Below are 16,177 nucleotides of genomic sequence, written 5' to 3' on the forward strand. Positions count from 1 at the left end.
GAGTCAATAATGGGGGTTATTCAGTTTTGGCGGGAAAATTCGAATTTTACATAAGGATTAAGTTTGGTGTCAAAATAAACGTTTTCGATGTAGCTGAATCCATTTTTGTACATTAAGTGATTCCCGGTGTCAATATAGGAGAAATTACAATTAGGGATTTAGATTTCTGATTGGGGATTAGAGATTAATGATACACCTACCTTAGACCTAATACAATAACATTTATCCACTATCAACTAAATTTCATTTGAAGTGTCTCCCAGCTCACTGCGGTAGCGGCACATGGGTATGTCGACTGGAGCCCTACGCCGCTACCGCAGTGAGCTGAGATACATCTTCAAATGTAATTTAGTTGATACTGGATGAATGTTATTGTATTAGGTCTAAGGTAGGAGTATCATTAATCTCTAATCGGAAATCTAAATCCCTAATTTGAATTATCCTATATTGATACATGGAATCACTTAATCACTCAAATATGTACAAAAAATGGATTCAGCTACCTCGAAACTTGATCTTTATGTAAAATTCGAATTTTCACGCCAAAACAGACCGCCATCTGGAATTATTCCTATGAAAATGGATTCAGTTACCCCGAAGGGGTATATTTTGATACCAAACTCGATCATATTATGATAAGTGGATAAACTGGCGGCCACTTTGGATTTTTGTCAAATTGACCCATTTAAACACGGATTTCTGATTGGGACTTCTTTTTTTTTGTGTTAATTTATGTCTAGACCGTCGGCATCTCTGTGGCGCGAAATTGAGTTACGATGCCTGGACTATGTCTCTATTTTAAGAAGTACCTTAGAAGTAACTGTTCACCGATTTTGTCAAGAACTTTGACAAACAATCATATTAGTTTGGGGCGGCAATAACACTGGCACTACTTCTGCTAAAACGCCCCAGATCAATGAGAATAACAATTTATTGTTACTCTCAATACTAATTTCGAATGCACATTTTGTGGGGAAAAAATCCGATAAAAACAAACTCGTGCGGACTGGCAAGCAGGGGCTTTAACATAATTCGACAAAACATGGATGTATTAAATGAATAATTACCTGCGACGATAAAGTATAATTATAACTGCAACAACAACAACAGCCAATATGACAGCCGATAAAATACCAGCTATACTTCCAGCAGCTAACGTTTGTATTTCTGTAGAAACAAACGGAAACATAATAACAAAGAAATTCACCACAAACAGGTCATTTCTATTCAAGTAAATCATCTCATGGACCGTACAATATAAAAACATTTATATTTTCATAAAATTTCGTCATTTCTCATAAAATTATCATAAAATAGAAAAATATCACAAAAAATATAAAATCTCACTATATCATAAAATGAGACGAAAAAAAATTCAAAATATAAAAGTAACCATTAACCGCTACTCCCAATAATAAATTTCTATACTAATAAATCCGGATGTGAATAAAAAAAATCATCCATGCATTTTATGACCCTCAACTTGCTGCTCTCTTTCATTTTCTGTTTGACAGTATTCAGTCAATGTTACGTGGGTACACGTACAGGGCCCGTAAAGTAGAAGAAAACAGGTAATTTGTCTCGGTGTGGGTACCTAGTGACGGGGTAGGATTAGAATCGGATTCGGTCTGTTTACGTTTTAAGTCAAAATGGTGAATTAAAAACTATAAGTCACCTCCCCGGGCCTTCGCGCCGTGGTGCCCCGATCCGCCCTTGTTCCGTTTGAGGCTCTCACCACCGTCAGGGTATCCGGGCCCAAGCAGGTAAGCAGAGCTTAATCCTCGCTTGTAGAACGCTACAATGATGGTGAGCTTACAAGTGTGCACAAAAGGTTCCGTTGGAATCCAGTTCAACGTGATTTTGGGTATTGAAAATATAAACGAATAGTGATGAAAAAAACAAATTCATTTTGATATTGTGGCGTCTGATGGTCACAATTTTTGATTTTCCATTTGTTTGCTTGCTTAAAATTTGTTTGTCAAAATCGTGTACACCTGACTATTATAACATCAGTGAAACTAAAATGTAGTACATGTTTTTGCTGTTATTAAATCTCAGTGTTTTGCTGGTCCCAGGCCCTGTGTGGGTATAAAAACATAGAAGATGACTGCGACCTTTAATACCACCAGTGGTACGTTCTTATCCGCATACCACTGACTGAACACTACTTCATGGACCGTAGATAAGTTATTTATTGTCAGTAAAGCTATATAAAAAAATCATAATATTTGATAACGATAAAAACATAAAACGTTATGAAATGTGATAAAAATATCATAAAATTTGATAAAAGCATTATAAAATAATTATAGAATTTGATTGAATAATTTCATAAAAATCATAAAATTCCACTAAAAATATAATTTTTTGTCATCTTAATTCTATAGTGTCAACAGTTCTTGAATAGATCATTCATATTCCAATGATAACGATCCTTGAGTAAGTCATTTATATTCCAGTCCCAACTGTCCTCGGCTAAGTCATTTATATTCTAGTGCAAACAGTCCTTGACTAAGTCCTTAAATAAGTCTACCGCCCATCAATTACTTGTATGCACAACTATAATAATAATATGGTGCATTCAATTATAATGTAGCACGGAACATTATGAGTTACAAACCAACAAGAATATTTAAGATTACAAAAATTACAAATATTTCATTCATAACAAATTTTGAAGAGTATAAAGGCTGTAAAAACTTACTCTGGGTACAGTCTGCTAGTTCAAATCCTTCTAAACATAAACCAACACATCTTCCATCAATAATATTACAATCATTATTATCTACACAGTTTCTATTGTCACAATTTAATTTACATTCTAATCCATAAGTTCTGTTATAGCACTCTGTAATAATATTAATAACTTTATTACATCATAACAGACACATTATTTAAACGTAGATAGTTATATTTGAAATAGTATATTATTTTTATGCATTTCTCTTTTACATCAAATGTTTTTTGTGCTATGTTTATGGTTTTTTTTAAATATCTATGCCGTCCTTAACGGGCGTGTTGATACAATACAATCTAATCGTATCTTAATTTACAATCTTATTCATAATTTCTATCAGAGCACAGTTTAATTTAATACATATTTGAAATCTACACCGTGTAAAATGTTGTATTATCATTATACATCATTATAGTTTAGTTTACAATCTATACCACAATTTCTGTTAGAACATTGTGTGATATTATATCGTCAAACTTAAACATGCATGATGCAAGAGGTACATCTGTCTATTGCAGGTTTTTCTTTAGGCTTGAAATGTTATATAAACTATAAATTACACATTTATTAACATAAAAAGACCATAATCAACTCTCCATGCCATCTTATCTATCCGATTTCCATTGGATTTAAATCCGGTCTGTTGTTCAACGTCCGTTGATGATTAAACGCAAAACTGGATAATCGAGACTTTGTTAATTATCGTGACTGCGCTAACAATGACAATCAAGGCAACAAAGATTTTAAAATAAGGTTTTCTCGGCTTAGAGTAAAGCAATTTGACTGAAATTTTCAGCATATTCCCTTGACATCATCTAGTTTTTAACTATTATAGCTCTTTGTCCAATTGTATCTTTAATTACAGTCTACTCCATACATCCTATTCTAATACATGTATATTTATTACAACTTTATTTATTATTTTATCCATAAGATTCTCTGTAGTTTAGGTTATGGACTGCAACATTAATGTCATTGTTTGATTTATGTAAAACAAAATTGGTTGTGTCAATTTAGTGCAATAAATATTACCTTCACTACAATCTATTCCTTGGTAACCGGGACTACAGCCTCCATTACAACTTCCATTTTCTTTTGGACAGCCTGAGTTGTTGGCACATTTTCTGGCGCTACAAGCATATTGGCAGTCTTGTCCATACGAGTTTTCACAATCTGCACATAAAATAGGCCATAAAATAGACAACTATGTAAATGCTGTGTAAAACTATGTACATGCAATTAAGAAATAAGTTATAATAAGAAACTGTATAAACTTTCATCTTAAAAATGATCCGAAATCGCCCCAATGGACCAGAACAAATTCATCTGATCCAATCTGAATAATCACCACCCAAAATAAAATAGGCTTACCTATACCACATTTGAATGGAATGGAATTAGTGTATAAAAAGTCTAAAATATCTAATTCTAAGTAAGCTCTTGCTTCGCCACATGGAACCCAGCAAGTACACATTTAAACAAATCTGTATAAGCACCACTACAAATTTGGTTGAGCGAGCAGTACAGCGAGCAGTTTCGAAGGAGTATGAAAGCGACTAGATTTTGGTTGAAGTTCGGAAAAAGAATTCGAAAATGTAAAAACATAGTGAAAACTAAAGTAAAAGGCTAGAGAATTAGGTGAAAATTAATAGCGCTGTACGACTTACTAATCTGAACACAGTAATCATATCAATATTAAGCAGATTGAATCTGATTAAACCAATCTGATTAAAATACAGATATTTCATTTCGGTTTTTTTATACTTTCGATGGCCTACACTACATGATGATCTGACCACTTGTAGTGGAAGGTCGCGTCAGAGGTCTTATGTGCGGCTTTTGGCCCTATGACACCAGACATTTGATTAACTAATCAGCGTTGATGTTTGTAGTGGGTTATCCACAATAAAAATCGCCGTAACAGACCGTGTCATTGGCTAATCTCTCACATCATTCAGAACGCGGGTTATATAACAGCTCTTCCAGATCCTTGTGTAGTAAAACGAAATTCTGAACTATAAAAAACGAAACGAAATAGGATCTGTGTTTTAATCAGATTGGGTAAGAATATTACAAAATTCAAATCAAAGACCACGGGTAAAGGCGATACTTACCAAGACTACAATCAAGACCTTTATAACCTGGTAAACAATCTTCATTACATGATCCATGTATACGATTGCATTCAGTATTACGTATTCTACACTTTCTATTATCGCAAGATTGTTCACAATAATCACCATAGTAACCAGTTTGACATTCTGAAAACAAAATGCAACACTTTGTTATATGACTGCTGGTGATATATATTACAACGGAATTGATAATAGTTTTGGCGATGTTTAAAGGGCGTGTGGCTTAGTCCATTCTACAGGGCTTTTTTATATTGTCGTCTATGAATCATACCCGAAACTGTAGAATCGTGTACTGATTATAAAATGTTAATTGAGTCTTAAAAATAACGGATATAAGGATACTATGTTTTCACGACAAGATAACAACATCAATATTGATTGAAATTGACCAATATTGAATTGTAATTCTGTTTTTATATTAACTACAAATATTATTGAATATTATTACTGTGAAAGATTTTACCCCGAATGCAATCTCTTCTTCAAATTTTTCATTTTCCAGCCACAAAACAACGTTTATATATAACTATGAACAGAATCCTGGTTGCACAGTTTATCACATTAGATTTTAGCAGTCATTTACATACATGTAATCGGTAATTTCACAATCACATTACATTGATTACATTACAAAATAACTGTTTACTGTTTCCATGTAATCCAGTTCTATGCTATTATTATCATCATGGTCTAATTATAATTGTGCAGTTACTAAATTGAATTTGATCACCTCGAATCTCACATTTACAATTCAAATGCTGGCCCAATACAGTTAATTTGTAATACACTTTATTTGTATTAAATCTATCAGTCTTTTTACCTTGAGTACAGTCGTCGCCCTGATATCCTGCTACACAGCCTTGATCACATTTACCAGTAATGTGATTACATGTTGAGTAGCGTGTTCGACAATGTCGTAAAGTACAACGATTTGAACAAAATTCACCGTAGTTACCATAATAAACACCATCATTAGTTCTATCGACGTAATTACACTCTGAAGAAATAATTATAACCTAATAAAAAGGCATTATTCCATGATTACATAAAATCAAACAGAATGATCTTCCCAAAATTTGCGTTGTGCTGAACGCTTTCCACCACAGAGGAACATGTGGTAATAATTTAAAGTTTGTATTGTATATTTATGTATATTAAATAGATTGTGTGTTCCCTGTGTCATTTAATAGGAACAAAACAGAATATTAGTGGAACGGTTCGAAGGAGGAGGAGAGGGGGGGGGCTGGGGGGGGGGGGGGTGTAAACGTCCACTCGATACAAACTAGGTCGTTTCGGGACCAACATATATGGTTCAATTTTATTTTAATAATGTGCTTGCGCGTAGGGGTCTGTAGCAGTGGGAGGAAACCGGAGGAACCGGAGAAAACCCACGAGGTTGGACAGGCGACCCTACTCCTTGTCGTCACGTACAACCGGGGAATCGACACCACGCCAGCTGACTCAATGAAAGACCTTATGATACAACGCACACGCTAACCATTCAGCCATCGAACGCCCCTATTTACTGCGTGGTCAAAGGCGTTTTAGTTCGTCCGGACGTGAATAGCACAAAATCGAATTGGAATGCCACACATTTTAACTAGTCTATACCCGCTGATTCGAACATATAAGGTATATAGCTCCAAATCCACTCAGTACACAAAGTAATTCCACTCTGACATTTAACTTACTCTGTTTACAATCGTCACCCTTCCAACCAGGTTTACATCCTCCATCACATTTTCCATTCTCTATATCACATGATGATGACCCTAGACAGTTTCTATCTTTACATAGCTTATTACAATTCTCTCCATAGTTTATAGACTGATTACATTCTACAAATAAAACGTATTATCTATACTAATATTTGTGACTGTCGTTTGTCTGTCTGTTTGTCTGTCTGTCTGTTCGGGGTTGGCGGCTACCTAGGTCTGCCCCGAGTCTGAAATTTGGGGTATAGGGGTAGCTCGGACCGGGGAGTAACATAGGCCAGGTGGCGTTAGTCTACCACTTCCGGTTTCGGGGTTATGACCCCCGAGCGAAGCCGGGCATTCTGCTAGTTCTTAATAAAACATAATATAGCTTGCCAGTGTATGCCGAGAAGAAATTTTCGGATTTGTCAAGCCTGGTCCTCTCATGTCATGGATGCTCATGTGCACGTAAAACAACCCTTGGCAGTTGGAATTTGATGAAGAATGGGTTTATTACCTAACGTAACAATTGGAATGAAAAATACAATCCATTCCATTTCTAATAGTTTTATTGTAAAATCCCCACCCGCTATCCTGTACTTCATCCCTGGGTACAACTACAATTTTTAACATGATTATTGTGCTTTTTCTTCAGATTATGTAATAAGTCATCCCAACCTGAGTACATTCATCACCCTGATATGGTTGTTGTTTATAATGTATGATGTAACGTTTAAATTTACCTTGGACACAGTCATTACCCTGATATCCTGCTTGGCATCCACCGTCACATCTACCAGTCACATGATCACATGAACTTGAATTGACACAATGACGTGATTTGCAATCTTTAGAACAATGTTTTCCGTACTTGTATTGACCATGTGAAGTCTGGCTACTAAAGTTTCCATCATTACATTCTGTGGATTAAAATATCAACCATCATTTTAACACTCCATGTTCTTATTTAACTGTCTGATTAAACATTATTATATCATCATGGAGAAATATATTACACTATAGTAAAATGATAAAAAAACACGTTTAACTACTCTATTATTGTTATAATATTACACTTCTTAAATATTATCATACAAAAATATTATCAACTGTTTAAAATATTATTACATGAAGAAATATATTACACTATAGACGTCAAATCTACGTTTTAATTACTGTATTATTATATAACAACATACAGATATGTTTATATAAGCCTAATCCATATTTTAACTACTGTGAGAGATATTTAACAATAATAATTGACACACGTAATAAACATAAAAACATAATATGGAACACAATTACTATTTCAATTAAGTTCAACGAAACGTCACTTTAATTAAAATGTTAATTGTTTTTGTGTTTAGTATTGTATTATTATATTACACTATAGAAATAATATGTTTATATAATACTATTGTATCATACTATAGAAATATGTTAATATAAGCCTGATACATACTTTATAATATATAATGAATAAATGTATCTAACTTAAGACAATATTCAACTTACTCTGTCTGCAATCGTCACCCTTCCAACCTGGTTTACACCCTCCTTCACATTTACCATTTTTTGTATCACATGATGATGATGATATCAGACAATTTCTATCACTACATAATTTATTACAATCCTCTCCATAGTTTATAGTCTGATTACATTCTACAACAAAACACATTACATTATGTATATTGCACGCTGCTATTCAAACTAATGTTGTTTTAATTTTTGTTTATTAATTCTAGTTGAAGTTAAAGAGGTAATAGCGCTTTCGTCGGTCGGTTGGCCGCGAGTTAACTAAGCATTTATATTAAAATAGGAGGCAACTCTGTCATTCCATTGCTAAGAAATGGGGCGTCAACTTTGTAGACTATTGTGTCTGAAAGAGTTGAGTGAAACTGCATCTATAGCTTTTATGTCACATTTGAGCAAAACGAATAAACATGTGAAAAGAAGCCGTGTCTATATATTCAGGCCTGTAGTGATAAATAAATCTGTCATCAGTAAAATTACCTTGAGTACAATCACCACCTTGATATCCTGCACTACATCCTTGATCACATTTACCAGCTACGGGATCACATGAAGATCGTTGTCGACAATGCCGTGACTTACACTCTTTAGAACAATCTTTGCCGTACTTGTATATTCCACGTGAATCCCCACTACTAAATTTCCCGTCATTACACTCTAAAATATTAACACTCATATCTAAAGCCATTATAATTATTTCAACTCGGAGAGCAAGTCTCAGGAGGATATTATATTTTCACGCAAACTCAAAAGATTACATATTTATGGAGATTTGAAATACATCTGGAAGTAAAATTACCATATTAATATAAAACAAAAGTGGTTGCCATAATAATATAACCCACCTTATTGTCAATTAGACGCTAAAGAAAAAAATATAGACACATCTACAGATCGAGATAATGTTTTTATCATATTGTTATATTCTATGAATTAGCAAACTATTTATTTTTCCATTTGGTAACAGGACTCATTTTGTTAGATATCGAACGATCCGAAAGTGTCCTGAAAAACTACCATCGAGATAAAACGAAATTAGAGAGATTCGATTCAACCGAAATGCTATTCGTTCTGCGCGATACTGATTTGGACATTGACAATAAATTATTAGGGCCATGTTTCACGAAATATTAACTAAAGATAAAATCCAAATTTTAGTAGATACTTCAATTTTGATTGGCTAAGCACTAAAACCAATCTAATATTATCCAATCAAATTACTAAAATTTGGATTTTATCTTAGTTAAAATTTTGTGAAACAGGCCCCAGCTTCGCAGACGTGTTTCATCAATCCCTGGGCTTTTTAAGTCTTAAAAGGAGAATATATGAAACAGTTTTCAAATGTCTATACCTACGAAGATTGTGTTTTAAATGTGATGATAGTTCATATGAACATGGCCACTTGAATATTCACAGTGACAATCCACAAAACCAACCTGTTTTAATTATTCCGTTGATTGTATCTGTTATCTAGGACATCCTCCAAATCGCCAATTTCTTGACATCCTCCAAATCGCCTATTTCTTGAAGAGGCCGCCCAAAATATACCTATGCAGGTTTGAACCGTCGGCGTTAAGCCAATAATGGAAGTTTTACATTTTGTTTTATTTATCAATACTGTATTTCCGTAACATATACATTTTCACGCAAAACATGAAAAATATATCTGTCCGTGGTAACTGGAAAAGGTATCATCTCATAATGACGAAGGTTTGTGTTGCTGAGAAATAATTTTGAAAACTATGTGATGAATTTTGTGATAAAATGTATGTAAACCGTACATGGCGTAAGAGCTGTTCCCCTGATTGGTGACATCCATTGCTGGAACTTACCTTGTTTACAATCGTCACCCTTCCAACCTGTTTTACACCCTCCTTTACATGCTCCATTCTTTATATCACATGATGATGATGATATCAGACAATTTCTATCACTACATAATTTATTACAATCCTCTCCATAGTTTATAGTCTGATTACATTCTACAACAAAACACATTACATTATTATACTGATATCAGCAACTTTCTATCATTACGTAACTTATTACAATTCTCTTCATAGTTTACAGACTAATTACATTCTACAACAAAATAACCATACTACATAAGCTTCACGGATGTCATTTTGTTTTAAATTTTCACTCTATTAAAAAAGGCCGTGTCTCTATAGCCTGTAGCTACCACAATTTCCGTCTGTTACTTCTTAACTACTTATTATTACAGTAAAGAAAGAAAAATAATATATGACCTACAAGCGCCGCGAATTTATATTTATTGTTAAAAGAATTTCTTGTGTAATTAGCACTTTTACACTGGGTAAAACCACCAACTAACATTGGGCAGAAAATTGTATACAACCACTACATAATTTTAGTACTTTACTTTTGGTGCATATAATATCATTTACGACTATGTCTTTAACTGATATAATGCTCCACAAAACCATTGATTCTTTTCAACATTATTGTCGTATTTTATATTTTACAAAATAATCTGTGATGTCACTTTAAGTACGGTCTAAATCACTATTTTTTCATCACACTGACCAATCACAAACATAATATAATATGTAATCAGTAAGTTTACCTTGAGTACAATCATCACCATGATATCCACCATTACATCCTTGATCACATTCACCAGTTACATAGTTACATGAAGAAGGTTGTCGACAATGACGCGACATACACTCTTTAGAACAATCTTTGCCGTACCTATATATTCCAGAAGTTCGATTACGGAATCCTCCATCATTACATTCTGTGGATTTATAAATTAGAATATATATTATAACTATTTTAACGCCTGATTGTCTAAACTATTCTTGCTATATTGGAAATATAACCTATAGGCATGATACGTATTTTAACAACTGCTGACATTTGCGAGCAAGGTAGATATTAGAGAATATTTATGGAGAACTGATATTCTGTGGTTATTTCAACCCATTTTGTTCATCTGGAAGTAAAATTACGATTTATGTTATCATAATACATGTATATATATAAAACAAATGTGATCCTAATATCAAATATAATTTAAGACACAATGTCCCTCGTGATTTCTATGGACATAATGGTTTCGAGCGTCATTTGTCGTGACTAAAGAAAACATATCCCAGAAGACAACGCAGAAGTAATTAAAAATGACTGATTCACCAGACGCCCCCCCCCCCCTCCAACTTCCAAAATTAAGCAGGCGCAAATTAACAATCTACAGACTAAATTTTATAATAATAATTTACAAAAATTTAAATTATTACAAATTGGTCAACAACAAATTTCTAAATTAACCGGGTCTTAAAATTTTCATATGTTGATGTACAGGCATAGCCAATTGAACATACTCTGCCTACAATCGTTACCCTTCCAACCAGGTTTACATCCTCCATCACATTTTCCATTCTCTATATCACATGATGACGACCCTTGACAGTTTCTATCTTTACATAGCTTATTACAATTCTCCCCATAGTTTGAATTCTGATTACAACCTAAAACAAATTGTTTACATAATATAATGGCGATGATGATATCAGACAGTTTATATCTTTAAGCATTGTATTGCAATTCACTTCATATACCCATTATACATCTACAAATAAGAAGGAATGGAGGCATGTCCTTGGTTGATTGATCGTGATTGTCTTCATGATGCAGAAGTTTCACGATAAGTCTGACATCTAATTAGCCCAGGTAATATTTGTCAAACACATCTAGCAGACATGGATTATTCCCATTGCTTTCAAAGAATAGTGGCCATTAATATTAATCATTAATTAGTTTGTTTTATACTATTCAAAAAACAAAACTTTAGAATAGTATAAAACTGTCACTGCTGTTAAAGACTGGACGCGCCACTAATGGTAGGGTGGAAGGTGTGTCTTTATATAGGCCACCTGGTAAGACATTTTCAACTTACCCAGTGTACAATCTTCACCCTGCCAACCTGGCTGACACCCTCCTTCACATTTTCCATTCATTTGATCACATGATGATTTTAACAAACATTTTCTACTATTACATGATTTTTTACAATTCTGTCCATAATTTATATCTTGATTACAACCTTCAAAACAATAACATAAACCAATTGTTTCTAATCACGACAGGCACATTTACATGTATATCTCCTCCTCTGGATATTGTGGATAATACAAGTTGGTGCAGACTACCGGTTACAATCCTTTATACTGAGAAAGAGAAATTGGGGTTCAAAGTCTACTCGAAACAAACTAGGTCATTTCGAGACTAACATATGGTTCGATTTCATTTCAAAATACCCGGAGAAAACACACAAGGTCGGGCAGGCGATCCCATTCCTTGTTTTCTTCAACCAAGGTATCGAAACCACGCCAGTTGACCCATTGACAGACCTTGGGATTTCACGGGAAAGCGTTAAACTACTAGACCCTCCCCACCCCCACCCACAGTTAAACTGTATAGTGTAAGTTTTACAAGTGTATGTGTAGGTTTAGTGTAATCAAAGTTATACACCAATAGAAGTGTTTTTAACGTTTCACTTAATGTGTAAGTCTATGCCTAGTTAGTTTGTTGTACATCTAACTGTCTTGCTTGGTAAAGGTGTATATAAACGATGTCCTCTCTTGTGTCAGTTTAGTTATTAAACTGACGATATTATACGAGATTTCATTGGTCCTCAGACTGGTATTTTATGTTCTTAGTATCAGTCATTTTCGTTTTGAAATGCCCTCCAAGACAAACGTTTTGAATAATATTAATAGTTGTGTTTTAATAAAATTGATATTATAAAAATATTCATGTTTGATTATAGTTCATCAAATTATGAGCGACCACAAATTTACCTTGAATACAATCACCACCCATATATCCTACTGTACAGCCTAGATCACATTTACCAGTCACATGATCACATGATGATTTGGAACCACTGCAATGTCGTACAGCACAATCTTTAGAACAATTAGGTCCGTATTTGTTGTAATAACCATTACCATCAAATTCTCTCTCATTACATTCTGTCATAAATTAAAAAAAATATATTAATTATTTTGTAATGTATTAAAAAAAAACATTAACACACATGGAGACTTAATGAACTTGATAATGGTAGGATACATCTGATAAGCTGCAGTGGTCATAGATACGATATTCCGGTAAAGACTAAACACGTGCACGTACAAGAACCCTTGGTATTTGGAACCAGACAGAATGTTTACCTCTTAGCACATTTGATAGTGTATGCCCGTCTTCATTAGCAGATAAGTGGGATGTTAATCCCTATTTATTTCAATGTAATTTCATTTTTCATTCCAGTCACTGGGAAAGACATAACCCCATGACAAAAATATATTGTCACGAGATAACTATTATTAAGCTATATATTGTCATTAGTTCCGAAATGACCCTCTCTCTCTCTCTCTCTCTCTCTCTCTCTCTCTCCAAAATAAATGTACGAGGGCTGGCTACGTAAGCCTATCTGTGAAAGACCTGTACAAAGTTCGGTGGTTTCTATTTATTTTTCTACATAGTCCCCTTCGAGGTGTACGCGCTTTTGCCAACGATGTTGCAAGGTCACCCACCCTAGAAAAAGTTGTTCGCAGAATGACGACCGGCTATTTCCTTTTTCATTTTTGGAAACATGTCTCATCCAAGGTTACAAATCTGGCCAAAAAATTACCAGGATGGGCGATAATGTGGACAACCCTCCCATGAGAGATGCCAACAGCAGTGGTAAATGCACTGGTGAACTAGCACCATAACGCGAAAAATACGACACAGCAAATCGTGAATAATACCGGAGACCAATACTGCTCCATACGTAAATGATACACTTTTATCACACAGTAGGCTAATCGCCAATTACAAGTCTTTTTTACTGTCGGATGACGTGTTGGCATTTAATAAAACGTCAACTTCCATCTTTACTGTTTCGCGAAATCTTATTAATGAGCCTGATTTTAATCCAATTGAATCGAAGGCGGGAAATTATCTAGCGTTAATATTTCGGCTTTGTTTTCTTCATTAAATGTCAAATAATCAATCTGAGTATAGAAATAAGCATAGATATTTTAGCGAAAATGACGCATCGTTACTTTAATTTGGACATATTAGCGCAAACTAATATAACGAAATATGCGAATCACGCACAGTGACTTTTCATAAACTGTTTTATTAGTTTTTACTATTCTCTTACGGAATTACTGTTATCCGTTTATAAAGATTACCATGGAATAAATATTCAACTTACTCTGTCTGCAATCTGTACCCTTCCAACCTGGTTTACACCCTCCATCACATGTTCCATTCTTTATATCACATGATGATGATGATGATGATATCAGACAATTTCTATCACTACATAATTTATTACAATCCATTCCATAGTTTATAGATTCTATGCAGTCTATAAAAATAGATTATTTTTTTTTACATAAAATCGGTGTGCCACAGAATCACGATATTAAGTTTACTCTGCTATTACACGGATAATTCTCTATAATATGCAAAGATTGGCTAGATTTTTCAACAAAAGCATCACATATCATGCTGGCAATATTATTACTCAGATTGTATGTAACGAGAAGATATAGCTCACTTTGTATATAATAGACAACATCGGAAAGTATATCCTGCAAGGTAATCTTGTAATCGATCATATTTTGTGGGACAATATTGGACGTCGTGCCTCCCACGGTCCCCAACCGCAAAAGCTCCGTACAAAGGAAATAACACTGTACAAGAGTGGCGAAAGATCCCATAAGCAGCCATTAAGAGGCTTATTTCGTCCATGCGGCGGCATTGCATGCATTTGTGATTGTTAGAGGTGGACAAGCACATTACTGATTTTGATTTTTACCCCTTTTGCTAACGCTTTACTGCAACGTCAAATTCTTATTGGCCTCCACGAGTTGTTGTTGATTTCCTTGTGTCGATTAATGTCAAGCCTACAATCATTTCAGAAATTAAAATTATGTCTGGTAAGCGATTCCAGTCAGTGGTCTGTTCCCATTACTGGTTAGTATGTATGTTAGATCATTAAAACTTGTTAATTATGTTAAAGACCGCTAGAAAGCCCCACCTAGTCATTTACAACTATCTAATAGTAAGTGCAGGAGGACCGCACTACACGCAAAACAAAAATCTACAAGATAAACCTGCGGACAAGACAGAAAATAGACATTGCAACAAATATCTGCATAGTCATACACAACTTTTGTAAAGTTTTAGCGATGGTTTCAGAGCGTCTCAATATTATGAACTGCAACTTTCAGTTTGACTTTCATAGGTCTACTTAAATTCCCTTTAATCAACTGATACCCTGCTCGCATAAGCAAGACTGTAATCGGCAAATTTACCTTGAGTACAATCATCACCCTGATATCCTGCTGCACATCCTTGATCACATTTACCAGTAATGTGATTACAGAGTGACATGGAATTGAAACAGTGTCGCAACCCACAATCGTTTGAACAGTTCTGACCGTATGTTAGTGCAATGTTCCCATCCGTACTTTCTTCGTTATTGCATTCTGCAGACAGATAAGTAACATATATGATTAATTTTAATAGAAGTTATATAACAAATAATTATGAAATATAGCAAAGGATTATAGATAAATACGGCGTCCTTATTTGACACCTTATAGAACTTACTTTGTTTACAATCGTCACCCTTCCAACCTGGTTTACACCCTCCTTTACATGTTCCATTCTTTATATCACATGATGATGATGATATCAGACAATTTCTATCACTACATAATTTATTACAATCCTCTCCATAGTTTATAGTCTGATTACATTCTACAACAAAACACATTACATTATTATACTGATATCAGCAACTTTCTATCATTACGTAACTTATTACAATTCTCTTCATATGATTATTTTCCATATAAATGCTTGTTGTGTTTCATGTGGACGTATATTGTCGTCACCCCTGTCCGTCCGTCCGTCCGTCCGTCCACAATTTGTCTGTTGACACTCTAGAGGTCACAATTTTTATCCGATTTTGATGAAACTTGAAATATAGGGTTATCTCCAAACGATCTCGGTTCTTGTCGATATTGCCATGTATCGGATTG

The 16,177-nt window shown here is 34.3% G+C and overlaps 1 protein-coding gene across 1 annotated transcript in view; it reads right to left on the bottom strand.

Moving 5' to 3' along the window:
• The window catches only part of LOC126817556 (protein draper), a 19,337-nt gene extending 3,473 nt beyond the window's left edge, over nt 1-15,864 (bottom strand). The window contains exons 1-17 of the mRNA XM_050544618.2: nt 15,744-15,864; nt 15,446-15,619; nt 14,338-14,493; nt 12,932-13,105; nt 12,028-12,174; nt 11,453-11,599; nt 10,693-10,866; nt 9,938-10,087; nt 8,586-8,762; nt 8,085-8,234; nt 7,310-7,486; nt 6,564-6,710; nt 5,693-5,869; nt 4,852-4,998; nt 3,770-3,910; nt 2,705-2,848; nt 1,068-1,167 (exon numbers count right to left, since the gene is read on the bottom strand). Coding sequence (XP_050400575.2) covers nt 1,068-1,167; nt 2,705-2,848; nt 3,770-3,910; nt 4,852-4,998; nt 5,693-5,869; nt 6,564-6,710; nt 7,310-7,486; nt 8,085-8,234; nt 8,586-8,762; nt 9,938-10,087; nt 10,693-10,866; nt 11,453-11,599; nt 12,028-12,174; nt 12,932-13,105; nt 14,338-14,493; nt 15,446-15,524 — 2,387 coding nt within the window. The 5' untranslated portion in view covers nt 15,525-15,619; nt 15,744-15,864. The remainder of the gene's footprint in view (nt 1-1,067; nt 1,168-2,704; nt 2,849-3,769; nt 3,911-4,851; nt 4,999-5,692; nt 5,870-6,563; nt 6,711-7,309; nt 7,487-8,084; nt 8,235-8,585; nt 8,763-9,937; nt 10,088-10,692; nt 10,867-11,452; nt 11,600-12,027; nt 12,175-12,931; nt 13,106-14,337; nt 14,494-15,445; nt 15,620-15,743) is intronic.
• Nucleotides 15,865-16,177: the final 313 nt, after the last annotated feature.

The sequence above is a fragment of the Patella vulgata genome, chromosome 4, assembly GCF_932274485.2.
Source record: "Patella vulgata chromosome 4, xgPatVulg1.2, whole genome shotgun sequence".
NCBI lineage: Eukaryota > Metazoa > Mollusca > Gastropoda > Patellidae > Patella > Patella vulgata.